Below are 24,420 nucleotides of genomic sequence, written 5' to 3'. Positions count from 1 at the left end.
ATAGAAAACATTCTATCTATGTATATATACCAAAAACCTCCATACTTGCTAGAAGTAAATATGTCCAGTTTGGGCTTTGGTAAGCAATGCAACATTTCACCTAAAACAGAAAGGCTAACAGCTTACTGTTAGCATAATGCACTTCAAAACCCTATTACCCGTGGAGACTTAAAATAGAGATTGGAGACAAATTCAATTTAAATATAACGTAAGAAAAGAATTTGAACTAAACAAAACCCAATTTAAAAAAAAAAAAGAATAGCAAACTTTTATGAATGCAACACACGTTCCCTTTCAGATACAACTACCCTCATGCTAATTCTCACCTGCAGTTTTTGCAGTATCATCTGAAGACATCTCTGAAGGAGAAAAATTAGTAACGGTAAAAACAATAAAAATAAAAATCTAAAAATCTAAAAAAATCTAAATCTAATAAAATCTAAATCTAAAAAATCCTAAATCTAAATCTAACTAAATCAGAATAAGAGAAACATTAATAAAATCTTGCCTGATGGACTAATAGGATAGGTGATAAAAGTAACAATAGAGGATTCTGGAACAAAAAAGATAAAAGAAACAGAAAAGGTATTAATGTAATCTTTTATTTCTGTGAATTTTAGAGAAAGAAGATTAAGCATGCAACACTTCCATCAGGAACTGAATTTTAATGATCAAAGTTCAATTTTGGAACAACTTTAGAGCTCATTAAGAACTTTAATTCAAAAATCTGAGTAGGTATCTGAATGCGAACAGCTGGTAATTGAGTTCCTTCAGATAATTTCCTTTTATTGGTTTAATTCTTTTGTAAGAGGTTGATGAATTTCCCCTATTCAACTGCTCAGCCCCAAGGCCCTTTTTGTGCATGAACTAACACCACTCACAAGCAGAGATGACACACTTGGCTTGGCAAACTGCTTCTCCAAAAAAGCTATTTTTGCCAGAAACTGTATATAAATACAATGGAGGGAGGGGAGGGAAGGAGAGGGGAGGGAAGTTTAAAGGTTGCTCAGAAAATAAGTGCTGAGTAAGCACATTTTAAGTGTCAGCACAGCAATGTGAAGTAGTTTGAGGACCACTTTGCATCACTTCAATATGACAACTTAGTGACTTTTTAAAAACAGGTCAGAGCAGCTTCATAACAGCCAAACGTTATGCTTTCAAAATTTCACTGCTGAAAGCATCACTGACATCACTAAAATCAGTATCTTAAATATAATTAAAAAACAAGTTGGCTACTCTGCATAAAGATGCTGCACATCAAGAGAAAAAGCAATCTAATTGGGAAGGGAGCTTTTCTTTTTATTTATTTCCACCAAATTACCCATTTAGAGCCTTTTCAGAAGTGCCTTCTTAATTCCATACCCAGAATAAAGCTAAGCATATTTTGTTTTTAACTAACAGTCCTGAAGACAACTGATTTTCTACAGCAACTTAAAAGCTGCCAAAATATGAGAAATCTGACTGAAAGCTAAATGCTGACTTCATCTGCATTATTTCACTTGGTACAACAAATATTGAATTGTCTGCAGTTGTTAAATATGAACCATTCCCAGAGAATGACTGTATCTGTAAAAGAACAAAAGTGTGTGTGTTGTTGTGTCTGTGTTACTTCTTTTCTCTGTAGCACAGTATGTCAGCATACATTGACCAAGAAGGCAATTGACTCTTCCTATGTGTATACAGCCTTTGTTTTTCCCACATTTTTTTCTATTAAAAATGCTGTGATAGATGTTCATCACCTCTGGTTCTGCAAGTTAAATGTCATACACACATCGAGGCCCTGGGCAACCTGCTCTAGTGGGTGGCATCGCTGCCCATGGCACAGGGTTGGAACCAGATGATCTTTGAGATCCCTTCCAACCCAAACCATTCTGTGATTCTGTGATCTACTAAGGTGGGAGGAGATGTATGGGAGCTGGACTTCCTGTAGTGTTCCCTCTCTGTCATCTCTGCAAACTGTTCACTGTTCACGTTACTGGACAAAAGGCTCCTGATCAAGCAATTTGCACCTACGTCATCCTCAGTCATCACTGACAAAATCCATGAATGATCCTATAAGTTACGCTATTTCAGTAAAAGTCAAATGAAGAAAATGAAGGGGAAAAAAAAAACACTAAATGCTGGAATTCATTTACACTACAATTCTTCTGCATTACCTCACATAAAAGCAGGCAGAGTTTCATCTAATGGGAAATAACAGACACTGTAGTATAGTAAAGTCCTGATTTTCTTACCAGAAACGGTTGTTGCAGCTGATGCTCCTGAATTTGCAGCTTTTGTTTAAGATGTAAAAAAAAAGGAAGAAAACAAAAAGAATATAGATTAGTAAATGATGTTTCAGATACACACATACCCATGCTCAGCAGCCTTTCCACGTATTATCAAAGTTAACTGCATTCACCAGAAGAGGGCGACACGTGCTTATCAAAAGAACATTTCCAGATTTGGAAAAAACAGACATAAAAATCTGATTAAATAACCTTACAACTTCTATGAATTTAACCAGAATTCAAATAAATATTATTTATCTCCAGTAAATATTGGACAGTTTGCATTGTATAATGTTAAGAAAACAAAGATCTCTGTCCCAAGATACATGAAAATTGACAGCTAGCCTGAAAGCCACAGGCCTACCCTGAGTGTCTTGCCAATTCTGGAAATGAGAATCAAATGTATACAAGATCGCTGGACTTGGCTTATGAAGAACTCTTCTCAGACTCTGCATAATAACACTGAGACTTGCCATTTAAATTTTATCCCACACATACCCATTCTCTTTTCTATCCAGCAACAAGCAGCATTACAAAAAAATAATTCTTTTCAAGCTTGAACCTCTGATCTTGATAGGAGCCGGCCAACTATTTATACAGCAAACACTAGCTACCAAATCTTTCATGTTGTTACAGTGAGCATTCGGATCAAAAAGAAATCAGGTAATTTGATATCTGGTTCACACAGCAACTTCAAAGCTCTTTCATTCACTGAATGATTTTTGAGGGTGCCATGGGGAAGTAAAATCACAGTTGTCACAGAAATATAATGTAAAGAGCAGCTGGCAGCAAATAGAATCACAGAATGCTTTGGGTTGGTAGGGACCTTAAAGATATCTAATTCCACCCCCCAACAGGAAACACTATTAAAAAAATTGTACTTAAGATATTTCAACATGTTCTCCGCAAACTCAGAAGCTATCCTATAAAGTTACTAACAAAACACTAATTATACTGTGAAACAAATACTGTTGTGGTAGAAAAGTAAGATACCGAAGGCCTCTGTGGAAAATCAGATTTTTTTTGGTTAAACATAATAAACACAGAGCTTCTGAAATGCTAATCCCTCACATGATTCCTTGCTTAGACTATTTCGTTTGCCTTACTTAAAACTAGTAACAGCTTCTTTCCAAAGAATAAACCTAAATATAATCTCTGCAATGGAAGGAGAATCAGAGTCATCTCAGTGACTTTTCTTGGAAAAATTACTGAAGCTATTTGCACCATGAAATACAAAATAAACAAAGAGAATGGTCTGGATAATTAATTTTCAAATATTTACGTATTCTTAATTATCTCCATGAATTAAAAAGTAACGTCAGCAGCAATTTTCCTACACACTTTAAAATGCTAGAACAATGAGAAAAAAATGACACAGAACTTTCATATACCTGCTATCTGTTTTCTTTCAGGCAACCTAATAGCAGTTCCAATTAAAAAGGAAAAAGGTTTCTAGGAGCAGAAGTTTTTATATACATTTATACGCATACATACAGACAGACTTTTTTAACACAACCATTTTAGATATGCTAGTATGCTTGGAGTTCTTTTACAATAACTTTTTATTACTTTTTATTTTGTGCTGTCAAAATGTTCATTGCCGTGAAAATAAATTGCTTGGAAAGTACTTGAAGTTTGTTACAGTAGAACTGAAAATACAAGTTTGAATTTGAGCAAACACAGCTTTACTGGACAGGCCAGTATTTCACCTGCCTTCAGTCAGTGTGACTAATCCTGCTGGTTTTATTTGTACAAACCAATCACCTGCAGGCCTGGTGGTTTCTTCTGTATCTGACAAAAGAATAAAAAGAATAGCAACAATTAGGTCATAGATCTAAGACTAGAGAATTTTGTAACAGAAAACAAAATTAAATAAAAAATAATACGCCCCTCCTCAAAAAAATCAACCCTAAAACCCACAAAGTAATAAAAGGTAACAGAAGAAACCCAACATAGTCAAAACAAAGCAGAAGACATTTAGCATATTAATTCTCCCTAAGAATTTCAGGGCCAGGCGTTCAAATTATGGTTTAGTCTTAATAAACCAGAACAGTGTACTAAGAACTTCAGAAAACCAAAAATTAGAAGAAAGGACAGACGTTAACACTCATCAGCAATGGGTGAAACTCACCTAGAGCACTTACTGTCAACCAGTAAAGCCTTGAGACTATCATTCATTCACTAACCATTGCTACCTATTTTGGGAGGACTGAATGTAATCCTCCCATTTCCCAGTATGGCCCCCTGTTTTCTAACGGGACACAACACCTTTCTTCATGCACGTAAAAAGAACTATTGAGATGGGATTTTCTCTTCTAGTCAGAGGTCAGAAACTCTACCTGACTTTTTTCTTTGTCTCCTTAGAGATCTTTCCCTAAATCTACCTTCATTTCATCAAGTAAACAGTCACTAACAAAATCATAAGAGACTATTTTTACTTAGTTAAGGAGGTCTTTGAGCTGCAGCAGGAGAATTAAAATCCCTCAACTGCCCCTGCTACTCTGTCTGGCAGACAGAAATTCCCTGCTCTAAAAGAAGAAAGTGCTGAGGACAATGTCTCAGGACAGATCATGTGCTCATCCTGCTCTCATCAGGCTTAGTCCCCCCTAAGAAGAGTCTCTGAAATGGCCACTTCTAAATGGCAAAGAAAGATAGGAGTGAAAATACCATGTTTTCCTTCTACACTACTCATCTATTTCCTAGTTCATTCTTACCTCAGGGATACCTTTTTCTGGCCTTTGGGAACTTGCTAACTTCCTGTCATTAAACAAAGCCTCTCACTTCCAGCTGAGAGGTTCACAAAACTATTTTGCATCCATTGGGAAATTTGTGGAGTCTGTTTTAAAGGTTGGATGTTGAACTATTTTTTTTTGTTGTTCATCTCTTTTGTGCTTATGGAAGGCACAGATTAGTCTGTGAACTTTCCCACTGCCCCTCCACTTCTAATGTCTTCAGAAATCCTTTCAGCACACTTGCTTGAGTGAAGATGAAGTAGACCAAATGTCTGCAACCATAAGTGTAACAGGTACACACAACTGTGCTTTCACACAGACTTTTTTTTTTGTAAAATGTGGGGAAATGAAATGCAGATTGGTTATTCACAAAACGAAATTTTCCTAATGCAGGGAGAAGCAGAGAAATAAAGCAAATAAAGCAGGGGTGTGAGAGGTGAGCAAGACAGGGATGCTTTATTCCATACTTACTTATAAAATACACGTAATGTACTTTGAAATCACACCTGCTTCTTGATATGCAGCTACATCTTGTAGATGCTCACACAGCCAAGAGCTACACCACTAAGAACATCTAAACAATAAGCAGGTAGACCATGCTGCCAGAACTGAAGAGGCTCAGATGAACCTCTCCTGCATGACATCCTTATCTATAAAATGGAGAGATGTAGATTTGATGGATGGGCCACTCAGAGGATAAGGAATTGGCTGCATGGTCGCATTCAAAGACTTGCTGTCAACGGCTCCATGTCCATGACCAGTGATGACGAGTGGTGTCCCACAAGGTACTCTGTTGGCACTGGCCCTATTTAGCATCTGTATCAGCAACACAGACAGGGGGGTTGAGTATACCCTTGCTAAGTTTGCAGATGACACCCAGCTGAACAGGGCAGGTGATGTGCTGGAGGGAAGGGATGCCATCCACAGGGACCCTGACAGGCTTGAGAGCTGGGCCTCTGCTAACCTCATCAGGTTCAACAAGGCCAAGTGCAATGTCCTGGACCTGGGTTGGGGCAATCTCAAACATGAATATGGGCTGGGAGGAGAATGGATGGAGAGCAGCCCTGAGGAGGAGGACTTCTGGGGTTTGGTGGACGAAATACTGAATATGAGCCATCAATGTGCGCTTGCAGCCCAGGCTAATGAACCCACCTCTTGAAGTATGAAGCATCTGACAGGACACCACAGTGTTTCTGCCCACTAAAAAAAATAATCTACCCAGGAAATCTGACCTTAAGGTCATTCTCAGATACTTTTGAGCAGTTAGTGCAGATATACTCACTGTAGACACACTGCTTTTCCCATCTTCTATATCCCTTCAACCCATTTTGTGAATTTTGAGAGCACAAGTAGTATCCTGAGGTAGGTAAGAAACCTTGCCCAATGACACGTTTAGTACTGTACGTTAGTCAGTAAGAAGATAGCAAACTCTAAAAACACCAAAAGCTTGTAGTCATAAATTCAGCAGTACGGGGAACAAAACAAGCTAAAGACAAGCCATGAATCTGGAGCCAGCAAACTCAGCAAGTGATGGTGGCATGCATAGCTGTGGAGCCCTTTTTCCTGGATCAGATATCTGATCATGACTTTCTTACATCACAGCATTCACATGCCTATTGTTGTTAGAAATTATCTGTAAGAAGGAGACTTTTCACTGACCAAGGTGCAGCAGTAAGTTCACTAACCAAGTATTTGACCAGAATCACCTTTGCATACAGAAAGGTGGGAGGAGGAGAGGCTGTCATACATGATTCAGTTCCACTTACATTTGCCAACCCTCCTTCTCTGCTGTATTGAAGAGCTAGAAAAGAATGTGAATACAGTGTATTTGGAGAAGGATTAAAGTCCAATCCAAAATATCCCTACAGTTGACATGCAGAAAGGAAAGTAAAATAATCAAAGGTATGCTAGCCACAAGCACACAGAACATTAATTTTCCTTGGGCTCTATGGATAAGAGCAAGAAAATCTTTACGCACGTAAGACCTGTTTTTATTTGCCTTGTGCATTTTTATGTGCAACACTGTTTATTTGCAGCAGAATAGATTCTCTTGCACAAGAAGGGGGTGTTTCTCAAGGAAAAGGCAACTCCATTCAATGAGATAAGCACCGGTTTCTGTTCCTAACACACATCATTAGAAGTGAAAGCAGCAAATCCCTTACCATCTTCACACCACTTAGCACTGTTCTAACATAAATAGCTGGCTAAGTCAAGATTTGCGAATCATGTCTATGTAGGCAGAGGAAACTGCTGCAGTGGTATGAAACCAGTTTAGCAACTCTTGCCATTGCTCCATACCACAGCTGTAAAAAGCTTACCCGGGAACCAGTATTCTTTGCATGGTAACAACCCTCATTTCCCATAATCACTTCTTGAAGACAATGGGAATCAGCATAGCCTTAGCAGCTCTGGCCTGTTAGGACACTAAATCCATCAATAACAGGACTTAAGGCTAGGTCCACAAACCAACGTAGCTCTGACAGCACCCAACCTGTGAGCATTAGGACCTCTGAACTTCATCTCTAAGTTAGGTATTGCAAACAACCCCAGGAGAGAGGCATTTCAGGGTAATGTTCACAACAGCCTGTAGTCCTTTTTTGGAGATGAAGTGTCTGCCTTTGGGTTATAGGCTCCAACTCTACAGCATTCCTTAGCACGAGAGATCGTAACTATCAGTATACTGGCTCCTTTAGGATGGGACAGTCCCTATGACCCCCTGTGCTTTCTGCCAAACAATGCAGAATTCAAAAATGAATTCAGCCAAACAGAAAGAAAGAGAGAAGAAGGCTTTGTAAACAGTGGTCAGGATGGGAAAGGTAAGATTTGGGTTCTGGTCCCTGCGCCAAAGGCATGGTCACTCACAGCATGCTCTTTGTTCAGTAACTATTAGAAACAGGGTACAGACAAAGCCCTTAAAGCATGAACAGCGTAAAATCATCCACCTACAACAGGAAGAATGAAAAACATCCTTTTCTTCTCCCTACATTAACCTACCTTATGGTTAGTACGCTCCTCCTTTAAATTTTTGGAAAGGCAACACCCTCTCTGATTCACCTGTCTTCAGGCAGCCCCCTCTGCCAGGAGGAGCTCAGTTTTTCCAGGGTAGAGGAGTGAGAAGCAGCTAGAACCTGGCTGCAGATAACATCCTGTGAGTACTAACCTACTGGCGGCTGCTTCTTGCTCACCTGTCTCAGGGAAATGGTGTTGCTGCTGACTAATATTGTAATATTGTTGTACCTGACACTTCATGGTCTCCATTAAACTTTTGCAGAAACCATTCTCTGAGCAAACCTGAGACAGCAGCTTGAGTGTTTTCATAGGAGAAGGAGAAGAGAATCTGAACTGCCATGAACCAGAGCCTGCACCTGGACACTCACTGTGTCCCTTCTGCGCTGCACAGAAGGTAGGGGACAGAAGAGCACGAAGGGTCTACATCTCTCAGGAAACCTGGTAAGAGAATGTAAGAGACTCTTCTTTCCCGTCAGGTCCAGACGTGAAATAGGCACTGAACCCTTCCTCAGCAGCAACAGACCTGGACATCTGTAGAAGCACGGATCGTATCGCTGGCAGAAACACGTACATCTACGGACTTCAGTGTTCTGGGGCCTAGCTGGCAGGTTTATGAAATAAAGTACCTAGAATTTTACTTGGATTAAATGAAAAGCATGCCAAAAATGAGAACAGCTTATACCATCTCCCAGGACTATTATTCCAAGCCAAAGGCATGTCAGATCTCACAAGGAGATCACAAGCAGAATGTGAATGGAAAGGCACCATGGGGCACCTTGGTGGCTAAGCAGTAACGTCTCCCCAGGCTGACACCACAGAATGGCATTAGATGACCAAGACTATGTATTTCTGAGACAATCAGTTTTGACTTACAAATACACACAAAGATACCAGGAATTAGAAAAAATTAGATTCTTGAAACAAGAAGTGGTATCAAACTTAGTGCTGAAAGTTTTTCCACTAAAAGATTCCATTGATTCAGGCAGGGAAAACGATTTGCATTGCAAATTCCGATCAGAAATGGGAAAGCCAAAATTAAAGTTTTTGTTTTGAACAGATATATCGGATCCCCTTCTGGCTCAAAAAAAAAGTAATTTAAGACATTGTACAAGGAAAAGTGAATTCCATGCTCTATTTTTAATCCTTTCCAAACCCTCTTCTAAACATTCTCATAGGCAACAGCTCTCAGTACGTACGGCATTAGTCACCAGCACCGTGCAGCAATTACCCTCCATTTGTATTCAGTGTTACTAAGATACAGCGGTGTGGAAATGCCCCTCGTGAACTTGCTCAAGAACAAAACTGAGAAGTTTGACCAGCAAAACGTCAAAGTGCTGATGTTCTACAATCCATCTATTTACCAATTTACCCATCTATGTGCACCCAGAGTAGTACACACCATTCTCATCTTCAAATTAAATCTCTGCTTTCTATTAAGAGATTGGGTCCCATTAACATTTGATGAACTCCGCCAAATGAATCATCCTATCGTGCAAGGCATCAGTAACAGCAGCATGTAAAAATCTTCCCCAGTCATTCCACTGTAGACATATTGACCCCTATTGACTTTCTGTGCAAAGTAGATTTTGAGACATGCCTATAGGATAAAACTAAAGGCGATCTTAATTCCACATGCTATGCCTCTCATGAGGTAAGGTCTCTCTGACTCTCAGAGGTGGCAGTATGGAAGAAATGATGGGTTATCACTGCTGGTCGGACAGAAGCGAAGGGAACAGTGAAAGTGCTTGTTCACACTGTCACTTTGGCCAGTTCATTTTAAGAAACCTTAACAGAAAATTTAGGTGCGCTATTTTTAACTCAGTTTTGATGCTAAACAAGTTATTTTGGAAATTTGCTTACCAATACAGGTTTTATCAAGCTCTGTTTGTTTAAAGATGTACATCAGAGGCTAAGGTGAATCAAGTCACCTCTTCCCTTGTAGGCTGATTTCCAAAAAAATATTTCTTTGGTACCGCAGAAGACAGAGCCAGTGAAAACAAAGAAATGGAAGGTCAAACATGCATTCTGTTAATAGGTACAAAGTAGAGCTGTACATGACTCATCAAACAGGCACTCCAGAGTTATGTATTTTTCCCCGTCACATCTATTTACTTCCTTCAAGAGCTTCTAGAGATTTCTATAGCACTGTGTCCTTACAGTTCTAAAAAGAAAATGGTACTGGGGCAAATAATTTCTTTTTTTAACCTCCAGCTTTCATAACCCACTCAGTGAACACAGCAATACAGCCCGAAGTTTGGTACCCAACAGGCTGCAATGCAGACTAGACAAGCGGCAGCTACATTTCAACCTTCTGCCTGAGCAGGTAAAGCCCTGGGACTCCAGCCTGGCTTCCTGGAAAGCTGATTCTGTCATCAGAAACATAAACAGTTCACAAAATCTTTAAAAGGGATTACATGAGCCTAAGTCACACCTCCTATTGCTCATGCCTCCAAACCAGAGCTGTAGCTCACGCTGAAATTTTCCTCACCCTTGAGCATTCAAGGGCAAAAGAGTCACATGGGGCTCCGGCGACTTCCCATCAATATTACTTTGTTCCCACAAGCCTGGAAACCTCCTCCAGCAACATCAGTAACAGGTTCATCCACATGGGGAGTAAAAAGGACACATGGAAAAAAAGGAACACCACCTTAATCTTGAAGGTTGGGTAGGGCAGTTTAGAAAAATTAAAATGTCGCAATCCAACACTGAATTGTATTTATGCAAAAAATGCAACCAAAGGCAATAGACCTTGGAATCCTGTTAAATATTAGGGCACCGATCCCACAAATGAGGTGACGGCTTCACCTCCAGTGACGCTACTTTTAATTACGCCCCAAGTCGTGTATCTCATTTATTCCTTGAAGTCTGTAAAAGATACCCTGTCATCTCTGTGCTCCTTGCATAAATACACAGTGTAACAGTTTGGATATTTATATTTGGGTTAAGAATGTTACTGTTTAATATGTAACTGAAATGATTAATGTTTAAACAGTAAACTTCTTCCAGTTGTCAAGTTACTACTAAAGGTGAGTTGCAAATATCCCATGCAAAAAATGACACCAACAATTGTTGCTCACAAATGACGAAAATTTCTTTGCAAGCATTTAGCGTTTTAAACTCACCCATTTTCCTATGTCATCCTAAATCACCCAGAGCTTTATATTTCTTAGTACCCTTTTTTTCTTGGATTATGGAGAGACTCTCGTGTTATCACTCACGTTGTCCACATTAAGGTCTGTAGCTAAACAGGTATTATTAATCAAGTAATAAGATAAATTATTTTCCAAATTTGGCATGTGGAACAGCGAGCACCTCCCTCTTTGGCCCTCCATGAAGTACTTACACCTGCTCAGCTTGCAAAGGCTGAACACCAAGCAGAAGTGACCCCTCTTGGTCTTAGGACTTCTGGAAGAAGCAAGAGTTGCAGCTTTAACTCCAACCTAAGAGTTTTCTATTGCTGGCTCCATTAATCCAAGAAACGTGATCGGCCCTCATCACAAACCAGGAAGCATTCAGGTATGTCCTTTCTTGCAGATCTTCAGACGTGTAAAATGCATGGCCACTGCAAAGGTAATCCATCCACTTTTGGAAAGCAAGGTACTTTGCTAAAGTTCAGCATGTCTTTTGAGCGTTAATCATGTGCGTAAATCTTACCAGAATCAGGACTCTGGTCCTTCTAAGACCTAACATGGATAAGAAGAAGCTAGGCAAATTCTTGGTACTCTGAATAATTATTACAAAAATACATAAGACCGAAAGAAAAAGGTATACAGAGTCAACAAAAGGAAAGGCAGAAAAAAAGGAGGTAAAGAAACATAAGCTAATAATGTGACACTAGGTAAATCTAAACTTATTAATGGAGTGAGTCAGTGCTTATGAGACACCAAGTAGATAATGGCTCACACTGCACGAAGATCTTGAGAAATCACAGAAATCATCGTAACCCTTGACATGGTAACATTGACAACTGTTGCTTTATGTAGGCACAAAAAGCCCACTGGATCATGACAAAATTCTGAAACTTGTCCTCTGGCACAATTATGACTGCAATCAATCACTTCCTTTTCACTTCGTCTGTCTACACAGGAAGCACAGCCCTTGCCAGTTATGTTCTTTGCAGCTGCAAAATTAGATCTTCCAGAATACTTACTATTCTTAGTCCTGCTGTTTTAACAACAGCAGACAAGTCCCACAAACCAGTTAATTTTTACACAGGAAGACCGAAGAACTTTTAGAAAGTAATCCAATTGTAAGGATTGGACCTACTAGGACCATCAATTCAAGTTGCCTTACACTATTATAGACTCCTCCTGTCAATATTTCTTTTTTGTTTAACCGTTGTACTGATATTTACTAAGTATGTGCCTTTTACAGGCTGACTTTTTCTGGAGGGAGGGGAGGCAATCGGCAAAAATGCATCTATTCCTGACAACAGGCAAATACACTGTTAAAAAAAAAAATCCAGTGAACTTTTATTTGAAAAGCTGTTATTCTTCCAAGTTACCTAGAGGAGATAACTTAAATTTGGCAGCAGAGATTGCCTCTTGTACTGAAACAGACCTCTGCCAGCAGAATTGAAGTTCAGTTTGGCTAGGCAACAAGAGCTTTGGAAACCTTACGCAGTCACTAGAGAGCTCCAGCAGTTAGACAAAGGATTCCACAACCCGAGAAATGACTTATTCTAAAATCACTAAGCATTTGTGGCTGGGGCTGGATGTTGCCTAACCTAGATGTCCTGAGATGGTCAAGGATGCTCTGCATTCGGGGCAGAATTTGCTAGAACCGGAAGCAAGAAGTTTGCCCTTTCTGTGCCTCAGTGAAAAGTAACCAGACGCACCACTCTGACCAGGATTTAGTCTGCTATCTGGAAGGATCTCTCTCAAACCTTCCTCGTACCAGCCTTTTTGTCTGGCAGCCAGAATGTTCTCCCTCTCAGTCCTTGGGCTGCATTCCTCCAAACACAATAAGATGAGAGCAAAAGACAGACATCCTTTCTTCAGTTCCTCTCTCAAATCACATAACCCAACAGAGAAGATGTGCAGAAGTCCAGCGGAAGCATTTCATTCGTTACGTGACCCGATGTTAAAGGCATCCACCGTGGGGCCTGGTTTGTCTGAGGGTTTTCTTTCTCTCCCAGAAAAAGAAGTCTGCACACCCTATTTTAATGCCCTTCCTACAACAATTGAAATATACCCAGTCAGGGAGTGATTTTAATATTACATAGTTAAATAGTATTTGTTGGTTTTCACAAGATGGGTAGGTACAGTTTGTAAGGACAGAGATGATGAAGACTAAAACTGGTGCCACAGTCTGACTGAAGCACCTATGCTATGTAAGAGTTTTAGGAATCAAGTGAACTAATCACATTAAAAACTCTGAAGGCCTTGGGGGTAATACCATTTACTGTAGTTGATAAACGGGATCCTACCCAAACTTGACTTAAGTTTGTCTTTTATATCAATAGAAAGGATAGCAAAAGCTAGAAAGAAGACTATTCTCTTGCTTTTACTCCATTTCAAGTCTATTAAAACTCAATTTCTCTGACAGTAAAATTTTGTTTTGTTTTAAAGGTTTTCATGGTTCTTTTTCAGGCCAGAGAGGACTTTTGAGAATGGTATGAGAAACCATTTGGTCATTTTAATAAAGGAAGACATCACTGATACAGAAACAAGTAGAAATCGGAGCCTCCAATAAACTTTAAAGATGTAGACCATACCATGTGCCAATGAAGAAGTGAAAATTTGCACTCGTTGAAGTCCTCACCCTGCAAATGTGCAAAATGAGGACAAGCAATGCTTCCCCTCTGTATTTATTCCCAGAACAGAAGGTGTATGAATGAATTAAGATGGCATTGACAGAAAGCCCTAATACTCCATGGAGTTTCAGTTGGATGCATCCTGCTCTCATTGCCATTACATGGATAGCAGACAGACACAAACGTTGGAGGAAGTTGAAAGTCTTCAAAAAGCATGACAGCAACCGTCTAAATCTGTACAAAAGCTGTCGAGAGCTGCAGATCCCCACGTTTTTTTTAAGCATTTAGTTAGAAATTACCAGTGGACAAAGACTTTGCAAAACACGGAATAGAAATATTAGAAACATTGAGATAAACTTTTTACAAAAACTATTTTAAAAACAGGCGTGATGGTACTTACCACACGGCAAAGAGTTATCCTCTTCTATTGTCTTATTATAGACCCAATCCTCCTTTCTCCAGCGCACAACACTACCATCTCTGCAGTCCTTGGCAAGTTTTATATTTGCTTTATCCCACATTCTGAACATGTACAGCTCCCCAGCCATACCCAGGTTAGGTGACGTCGCTGTACCTGGCAGCCTTGCACAGCCAAGTAAAAACTGCCCTTTTCCAGGGAGATACATTTTTCCAGGTAGTTTTTTGTTTCCTTTTTTTGTTCCATTTATGAATAACTTCACCTCCTCGTCTTCACTTTTCCACTGGGTACATATTTGATGCCAGGTATTTTCATGGAGCACTGCTGTCATATTTATTTGATTTCCAAACAACCATATCCCCAATTTACCATTATCTCCGGTAAGTCCAAGATCATACTTATTTGCAGAGAGATTGCTGTTAGGTGTTTCTTGATTGTACACATATGCTGTCCAGGGACTACTCAAGGAATTTAGCTTGAGGTGCACACAGACAGTGAATTCTTTCAAGGAAAGCAGAGAAATTCTTGGTGACATAATCCAAGGATCTTCACATTCGGTCTTAAAGACTGCTTTGTATCGTCCTAGGAAATCCTCGTGATCTAAATAAAGAAAAGGTGATTTGTAAAATTACTTCTTTTTCAAAAGGATCTTCTATATGAATGTTATTCAATCATGTAGTACCTTTCCTAGGTATTTACCTAAGAGTTTTCAAATCACATATTATCAAACAACTTCATATCCTTCTTGTAAGTTATTTTTTGGCAGTAGGGAAGCAACAAATTTGGAGGCAGTTAATCAATCCTAGCTGCTCAAGAAGGCTTTGAGATAAAACTCATGCACGAGATGAAGTACGATCATGTAGCTCCCTAACAAGGCACTCAAACTACAAGCAGGAGGCAAAGACAGAATCGCGTTCTGGTTCCTATTGCCAAGATCACACAGGTATTTTGCATTTAATAGACACTGGATAAAACATAGACACAGAGCTAGAAGAAGGGACTATAAGCCTTACTGCCTTCTCGTCTCCCAGACTTGCACACTGCTTTTCTGAAAAATGTTGTGCTCCTTCATGCTTTAAAAACAAACAAACAAACAAACAAAAACCACCCTGAGATATTGGCACAGCTTCAGCAGGAAAGGTAGAAAATAGCCATACTCTAAGAAGAGAATGAGCTTGGGTAAATTTCAGGAAATGTGGTTTGGAGTCACTGCTTTATTTTAAATTTAATCCCATCCAGCCCCCACTCCCAGTTCTCTAACAGAGCATTTACTTGCAGAGACATCCAGCCTAAGAATCCCACATCTGCTTAGGCAGAGATGGCAACCTGGAGTTTAACCGTGAAAATAAACAGAATTTTAGGTGCAGAATTTACTGGTGAAAGAATAGAATTAGAATTTACAGAATTTACTGGTGAAAGCAAAGTGTCAGGCTATGTCAACACTGGTAAAACAAGCAGTGCCGTGGAACACCTGAACTACTAGAACCTGATCTTAATTGTTAAGCTCTTGTTGATGCCTCGTTTCCTCCTTTGTCCCACTACAGGTAAGTACAGGCTTTTGTGGCTGTAGATGTAAGCTCTCTGGAGTGGGGACTGACTCTTCATTTTTGAAAAAATGCACATTCCAGCTATACAATCATTATCATGATTGCTTGCTTTATTGTGCACCCATCAGCAATAAAATGAATCCAAACAAAAAAACCCTCCCGTGGGACGTGTAATGGAATTATGGGAAAACCAAATAGCGTGGTAGATGCTCAAGTGGTATAAAAGAATGCATTACTGATAGCTTTAGGAAGGCATTCATTTATCAATATACGCAGAGATTTTATGTACCCTCCAGAAAAGGTATGTGAGTAATCATGATTGGTCAGGCTTGGATAGCAGAGTAAGCTCGGTCAATATACAAAGTTTTTTTCATTAGCTCCCCTGTGAAAAGACAAACCTTGAGGCAATTGGGATCCAGGTTTTCTTTTCAAGAAGTGTCCCATTCATAGTCCTAGCTAGCTGTCAGGGTCACTGCCTGCTCTTCTCTGATCATCTCAGCCTGCCAGCTTTCCTCAGGCCAATTCTGAACCAGGAATTTGCTCAAATTTTGTCCCTCGACCCTGGGGCTGTCAAACTTCTTTTTCAATAGCAATCAAAACCAGGAAAATGTTCCTAATAGTGGCAAGTCCAGCTTGATAGATACAAGCTACCAGAAAAAGTTTGAAACACAATATCTGTTGATCCATTTTCATGGAAAGTCACTGATAACTGCTCTTGTGGCACACTAGAGCTCGGGGATTCCCTTTGTGACGTTAATTAGCAGAAGCTTGTAGGCATCTTTCACAACCCTGAATCATTCCTAAAGTTCAGCATACATCATGGTAGTGCCATGCAAGGCTAGAGACCAAGCGGACCTGAAGAACCCTGAGGGTTCAGGCCAAATGAGGTGAAATTCCTAACTATTGGAGAGTGGATTTTTAATGGTGAGATTATACTTAGCATTGTTCCACACATCCTGGCAATGGATAAGTGAAACACACTTGTTCTAACAGCAAGCAATAGAACTACTTACCCCCTCCACCGCACCCTAAAGCATGAATTCACTCATTCACTTTGGCCATTTGTCAGAGTGCATCAGGCAAAATCTGGTATGCTCAGCAAAGAACAGTTCAGCATGGAAAACTGGTTTTTAAAATGTGACTTAAAAGCTGGGGTGAGGGAGATTGGGTGGGGAAAAGAGTCCCAGAAGTAGAGTTTTTTGGATACAGACTCAAATGTACCCTTTTTAGTAAAAGGCTGACTGCAATTAAAATCAATCTTTTACTTTCCAGTTTGGACAGATCATGATGAAACTGACTATATAAAGGAAGCAGAGACCTAGATGCATGGTCATATGCTAACACTTGTGACATAGGCCCCCTAAAGAAAAATAATTGCTTAACTTTTTCACTTATAAGTAGGAAGGTTTTAAGGTGGAGGTTTTGAAAGGTTTTATGCAGCTGCTGTTCCTCATAGTGCGTATGTCAGCAATTTATTTGCATGAATCAAATGCCCTCCAAAATTCCTGTAAGCAATGTTGAATATACAAAGATGGCCAGAGTGACTGGTGAAGGAAGTCTCCTGACACAGCTTCAAAAACTGAAGTCACTGTTAACAATCCAGGATCCCTTTATCTTTCAAAAACTGTAAGTCCATTTCTGAGCAGAAATGCTAATCAAAACTTGAGATATCAACAGCAGACCTGATTTTGGAAGTGAACAAATTCTGAGAGAGGCTTGATTTCATGTTAGGCATTAAATCAGGGTTTAAGTGAAAACAGTGAATTAATTACAGGGCTGCAAAATCATACTACATTCTTTACAGGTGCTTGCACTATGAAGTTGTCAAGGGAGCCAAAGTGCAAGCCAGACATACGCAAGCAGTTTGGAGACACGTGAGGCTTCAAAGAGGACGTGAACTTGCAGGTAACCAACAGAAACGGAGCAAAATGAGATCAATCCTGCTGATGATTCTCCTACACTGCTTTGTGTCGTTCAGGAAGACTGTCGTCAATCAGTACGCAAGGCCTGATGAATTAGTTTAAATGAACAAAAGAGTTTACTTAGAGAGGTCTACCTTTCACTATTTAAAGCATTTAAGAAACTGGGATGTCTGGACCACTTTGTACCAAACAGTTCGTAAAAAAAAAAAAAAGTGCCAAGAAGTGGTGCCAAAGCTAGAGAACTGATACTAATCTTGTTTGAATTGTTAGAGGAAAGGCTTGAAAAACTTCGTGTGGACAGTCTATCCAAAGAACGCTGAAAAAGCACGTAAAAGATCATAACCACAATCAGCAAATGCATTTCAGTGGTCCAAATGGAACACACAGCACAGCACTAAATTAGTTAGAAATTAATTATCAACATCATCTTAGCTAGGTCTGTTAGATATGTGGGTGGATGCAGTACAAGAAGAAGATAACATTACTTCAAAGCCCTGGAAGTTCTGTTAATGATCGTTTATTTTCTCTGGTACTTTTGGGCTGTGGCCCACCCTTGACCCACGAAGCGAGGAGCTGGAATTGGCTGTCCTTTGCCAGGGGCGTTCTGAGCTTACAATTAGTTCCTGTGGGTCCAGACAATACAAATCATGTTCGGAAACCTGCCCGTCGAATGTACCTTTATCACCACTGCACAGAAAACATCGCATGGGAGAAAGAACGTTCCAAACATCTCCAGATTAAGAAAAATAAGCACAAACCACCAGATGGAGTCAAGGAAACTCCATTCAGTAGGAACTGGGGTCTGACATTTCATTGCAATTTGTACTCACACACTTAACCTCTTTCAGAAATGCAAATTGTTGCATTTCACCTTTAACAGGTTGTAATAACTGCTATCTCTAGAAGAAATGGTCAACCATAGCTAGTAAGAGTTAGATCTGTAGGATTCTTTCAGTACATTAACAACTATTTTTTTATAGGTTTTTATATAACTATTTTTTTAATGTAAAGAAAACAACTGTTTTCCTTACATTACTAACAGCTACTATATAAGTATAATTGAGCATTAGTTCAGTTGCGTCTTCCCTTCAATCTAAACAGCCATGTGTTTATGCAAATGCATAATCTGGCTTTTAACCAGTAACAATATCCATTAATATCTGTACATGTGTTTGCCACCTGTAACACATTTGGCTTGTTACAGTCCATTAAAATGACATCATAAAAATCCTAATGTATTCCATCTAGAGCTGATAACTGTTCTTAATAATAAGTTTAAAACTAAATTTTCTACATATGGGTCATTTGATTCTGCTAAACATCTTGGAAATCCAAAGCTAACATCTGTTTCCTCAAAACAAATTTTGTCCCTCCTTTTCATTCACAGTTGTATATAGTTGTATATATGGGGATAAACTACATCATATTATCCAGTGTCCTATACATCAGAGAGAACACAGGCAGTTCTTCCCTCTTCGTATTTCCTGGAGAACACAAACGTACTTTGTCACCTTAGTTGAGAAAAGAACTGAATAAAGATGCAGCTGACAATGCTAACAGCCTAAAAACAAAACAAAACAACAAACAAGAGTATGGAACCATAAATAAACCCTTGTATCAGTTTAGGTCTTCTTGAAGGATTACTGTCTGGCAAATCACGCCTAGGTGAAAGACAAATTCCCTCTTTGCTTGCTTCCTCAAAGCTAGTGGTTGAACTGCTAGAAACTCCAACCTTCTAGTGTACGATAACATGCACAACACAGGAGGCAGCTCTAAAACTAATCGTTAAGTAAGGGACAAAAATCTCCTCTAATTTTGTAATATTCCATGCCCAACACTAGCACAATTAATGCATTAAACACTATCAATGCAAGAAGTTTTACAAATGACATGCACTGTTTTCTGTATCGGTTGAGGTTCAGAGTGGTGAGACTTGCACCTGCCAGCTTAAAGAACAACAATAAACAGAACACAGATTTGCTGCTTCTACTGTACCTCATACACAAACATCACCATACCAGTTATTCAATTCCTACTAGAAATGACAAGAACTATTTATTTTTCATTTACTGTTATATACAAAGCATACACGGTAAATTTGAAGAAGTATTTATTTTTCATTTACTATTATATAAAAAGCATACACGGTCAAATTTGAATACATCATTTCTGTTACATGTTTTGGACCTTGTTATCTTTTCCATAGCCATATTCAGATCCACTGTCAGAAACAATGTGGAAGCTTGTTTATGTTCATATCTGCACTATGTACAGTGAATCTAAAAGGATCTTGACATGTTCGTGAAAGAGAAGTATAAAAGATTTAAGAGAGGCTCTGTAATGGTAACAATTCCATTTCAAAAAATTGCAGGAAAGTAATTTGTCTTGTTACCATGTATTGTATTTATATTCTTTCCTCATCCATAGACCAAAATAAGTTACTACTGATGAATTTTTGTGAAAACAAATACTGTGAACTTAGGGTTTGTATATCCAAAGCGAGCACTGTTTTAGTTCTTGTTTATGACAATTATTCCCTTTGATTTCAACAGAGCAGAAACTTGCCTGTTCAGAATATATCCAAAAGTCCCACTCACCAAGACTAACATTGCTCATTTGGAATACCAACACTAGATGGATCAGGAAAAATGTGTCTTACCTTTGCCTGCTGTAGCCAGGAACAAATGAAGTAAAAGGACTGCTAGAGCAATCCTGAATCTCAATAAAATGTGCTGTATTCTGCCAACACAGCAGTGCTGTTTTCCCCAGGCAACCATTCTAGAAGAAAAAAAAATAAATAAATAAAGCATAGTGACTACAAAAAACATAGGTGTGCAAGTATGATGAATGATTCCTGGTTTCCAACCCAGGAGTGCAACCTTTTCAGCGCTGTTATACCATTGGGTATATATTGCACACAAATTCACAAACACTCTGTAGAGTACTGGCAAGTCACCAAGAATGAAATAGCTGCTTGCTGGAGGAAAAAAACAAAACAAAACACTCAAGCTCTAATTCTCTGAAGAATCTCAAATACATCAGATCACAACCATGAGTCCTTCCACAAGTAATGCTTTCAACATTTGAAAAGCAAAAAAACAAAAAACACAAACAAAACAAAACAAAACAAACACACAAGAAATAGCCTGAGGAGCTTTTCCAAAAGCTTTGTTAATCTCAAAAAGTATATGGAAAGCATGTCTTTGGTTCCCCACCCACAGGTTCTATCATCTGACACTTTAATAGCAAAAGTGTGAATCCCTAAGGAATACACAAGAATTTGATTCCCAATCCTCATCTCATTCTCGAAGTAAAAAGTTACTGCAAAGCTCAAAAAAATTAAAAATGTCACAAGTCACTGCGTGCAGAGAGTTCCTGGAGTGTATCGTCAAAACCCGATTCCTCCACATCTCTTCCAAGTGATGCCTGCCTCAGGTGAGCAGTGGGACATGGTGCTGAACCTGCCTCCTACTATAAGATACAACACTCTATGAAATGATACATTTTTAATCAGATCCTTGCAAAAAAGGTACATTTTCTGGATATTTCGCATGCTGAAAGAACCATTAAGTGAAACATTCGTGTGGTTTTTGAATGCATTAGCTCTTTAATGAAGAATTTTAGAGATTCATAGTACAAGTGATGCAATAGTTGATTCTTAAGATAAATGCAAGGCAGTAAACTTTATATATTTATTACATATCTTTGATGTATCAGCTTTATGGAAGATCAGAGCATTCTGCATGACACCAGAAGTTTAACTTGGCCATCGCGAGTTTAGTGGATTTATGAGTGTATTGATTAGCACTGAAAAAAGTTTGCAGTCATACTACCTGCAAGCTTTACTGCACTTTTGTACATGCTACATCAGGCTTCAACAGGTTTCTTTCTTTTTGGGAACCGTAAACTGTGAATTCCTTCAGGTGTTGTAAATTTATGCTAAGGTTGGAGCTAAAATGATTTTTTTGCAAGCTTTCATATGAATGTAAATATTTATTAGCCTAAAATGGTTACTATGGGCTGAACACTCCAAGTAAAGTGCCTTGGGAATAAACTGAGAAATAAATGAGTGAGTGAAATTGCTAGGTAATCAACACTTTGGAAATTGATTAAAATTACATGCAAATAAATTACACAAATATAACAGCATAGCACAGAAAACAAAGTAAAGGCTTTATAAAAATTAGAACTGTGCAACATTATTGCCAGCCAGTATTTCCACCAGTTACACAGTATGTGATATTTCTAGCAGAAAAATAAGACCATACTGATTGGATTGAAGCAGACTGATCTAGATGGTGACCATAATGTTTCCATTTTGCAGATGCTGGATGCCACACTTAAAACTGAAATACTCTAAGGAAATAAGTCAAATTGTGGCAATACCATGAATGATATTTGCATGGGTGCTGCAGATGTTAATAAGCAGGAAGAAAGGCTCTTGATAAAAGGAAAACAAAGATCAAGCATACTAAAACTGAGAGAAAACATGTGGTATGCTAAAATAATGGACACAGCTAATGTACACAATCCTATGCAGGAATCGACCAAACCAGACAAAAACAAACAAACAAGAAAAACAAGAAACTTCAGAGGCCAACTGGCTTTCTAAAGATTCGCAGGAAACATATCCTATCAGGCATTTCCCAAACCAGTCTTCACCTTGTCCTGAACACCTAAACATCACCTATTAATAAAGCTCTTCTGTCCCATTCACATTGCAATTCTTCATTTCTCAGTAGTAGAAACAAGGGACACTAGAATTGGTGTTTAGTTTGTTGTCCTACCATATCACCATGAACAGATAGTTACCGTACTACAGAAGAGATTTCCCCGTAAAGTGAAGGGATAGATGGGCAGCTTGGCTTTGCTTGGAAGTGACCTAATTTGAGTTGAGAATTGGAAGCGGGAGTAAACAGAGAAAGCAAACACAGCTTTTGGTTGTGCATTTCTTTCAACACTCGTAAATTGTATCGTTGGTGGACCATCATTGAAGTTGTCAGTCAAAAACACTTGAAACCTACAAATGTTAAAGCATGACATTTTTTATCATCAGGTTTTAAGGATAATTAGTGTAATTCTGCTACTTAATTTACTGATTGCAGAGCCCAAAAATACTCAGTGTATAATATTCAGCACCTACGAGATTAGTCACTGGTGCTGGTAAGTACCGAAGCAAAGCTCTTGCCCCGTGTCCCACATAATCCTGATTCAGAATGCCACTACAGTCTCTGCACCTCTTTTCTTCCTCAAGCCTCAGGTCTGCAAAGAGATGTACATGAAATTAGATGACTAGGACAAAGGTTTACTCCCACGCCATCAAGCACGCCCTCTGTTTGGTCTGGCAGACCTTAGACAATCCCATTAGTGCCTCACCCACTACATAGGACAACTGCATTTTAAGCATCCAAATTTGAGGGTAGGAGCCAAGAAATCCCTGCTTCTAATTCCATATCTGCCCTGAGTGCTCCATAGCCCTTAGGAGTTTGAACAGACCTTACTCTAACTCAGGCATCCCACAGTGAACTTTGCTAATATTTGTCCAGTGATTAAATGAAAGGATGTAATAAATACTTTCCGCACATTTAGATTTTTATCCCCCTTGTTGGGTTTATTTTTTCTGGACACTGTTCTCACTTCCTGAGATGGGCCTGGCAAAGATAAATGAGGACAGAGGCACAGCTTCTTGTTGACAGAATACATATATATCAAGAATTCTGAAGCTATTCAAAGTTATGAATGCAAATTAATGTTCTCAGGGAAAGCTATAAAAGCCAGATAGGAGCAAAGTGAATAAATATGTAAAGAGAAATCCTGACATGGTCACCGCTTGGTTGACGTTTTGCAAGACCTTCAGCATTTGTGCTAGCTCATTATTCGTTCCACTGTCTAATGAAAATTACTACAAAAAAAGTTAGGAAATGACATTAGTGCTTCTTTCTTTTTTGCAACAATCTTGTTCATACACTATCAAAGAAAAAGATCCTACTCGCTTTGAGATTTTTTTTTTAAAGCAAGATGTGAAATATGATTTCACCACATCTATTGAAATGAAGATCATGCAATACATTCAAAAATGTTTGGACATCATGTTTCTATTAAACCTATTTGCATCCCCTCTTTGTACAGGGATTCTAAAGATCTTCTCTTATTAATTCTAAAAAGTAATTTCATTGTAAATATACATTTGTGAACATTATAGACAGGTGTAAGTGAAATCTTTCATTCATTCGTATAACCAAACAATTTCATTGTTCATTACAATAGATTGATAGAGTATGACTCAGTAAGCCCAGCATGAATCTGCCTAGTTTTTGCAGCAGGAAGAAAAATTTTCACTTGGAAATCAAGCAAATCTAATCAAGTGCAACAGCTCCTGGGTGTAACTACTGAACCACCCACGTGTGGGAAAGAATTCTACACACAGACCACAGGTAAAGATGTTGTCATAACCTTCTGGTTGTCATAACTTTCTCACTTGCTATTCTCAAACAACAACTAAGCAACTTTTATTTACAAGGAGCTAACTGCCTGAAGTAGAAGAGAATATTCAATGACTTGCAGAAATTCAGAAAGCAGGAAATAAGAACTGAGGCATAAATCTGTTCTATCCTGTTTCCTCTCCATTAAAGGTTCTGTATTTTGACCAGCGACAGGCTTGTAGCCTTGGTACCCAGGTTTCAGACTACTTATCATAGCTTGTCATTAATTTGAAAGTGACACCAGAATTGGAGGAACTTTCCTAAAAATAAATGAGTAAACACACT

The 24,420-nt window shown here is 38.8% G+C and overlaps 1 protein-coding gene across 6 annotated transcripts in view; it reads right to left on the bottom strand.

The window, feature by feature from the left end:
* ADGRG2 (adhesion G protein-coupled receptor G2) overlaps positions 1-24,420 on the bottom strand; it is a 62,532-nt gene that overhangs the window by 29,240 nt on the left and 8,872 nt on the right. For 3 of the 6 annotated variants that reach the window (XM_048066813.2, XM_013183977.3, XM_013183970.3), the window contains exons 2-6: positions 20,313-20,431; positions 14,167-14,784; positions 3,984-4,061; positions 2,235-2,273; positions 327-359 (exon numbers count right to left, since the gene is read on the bottom strand). In XM_048066813.2, the coding sequence (XP_047922770.2) occupies positions 327-359; positions 2,235-2,273; positions 3,984-4,061; positions 14,167-14,784; positions 20,313-20,430 (886 nt within the window). In that variant the 5' untranslated portion in view covers position 20,431. The remainder of the gene's footprint in view (positions 1-326; positions 360-2,234; positions 2,274-3,983; positions 4,062-14,166; positions 14,785-20,312; positions 20,432-24,420) is intronic. The other 3 variants (XM_013183975.3, XM_013183973.3, XM_013183976.3) reach the window with 3 other exon arrangements.

This window comes from Anser cygnoides, chromosome 1 (genome assembly GCF_040182565.1).
Source record: "Anser cygnoides isolate HZ-2024a breed goose chromosome 1, Taihu_goose_T2T_genome, whole genome shotgun sequence".
NCBI classification, from domain to species: Eukaryota; Metazoa; Chordata; class Aves; order Anseriformes; family Anatidae; genus Anser; species Anser cygnoides.
The sequence above is the reverse complement of the archived record's forward strand: the minus strand, read 5'-3'. Positions and strand labels throughout refer to the sequence as shown.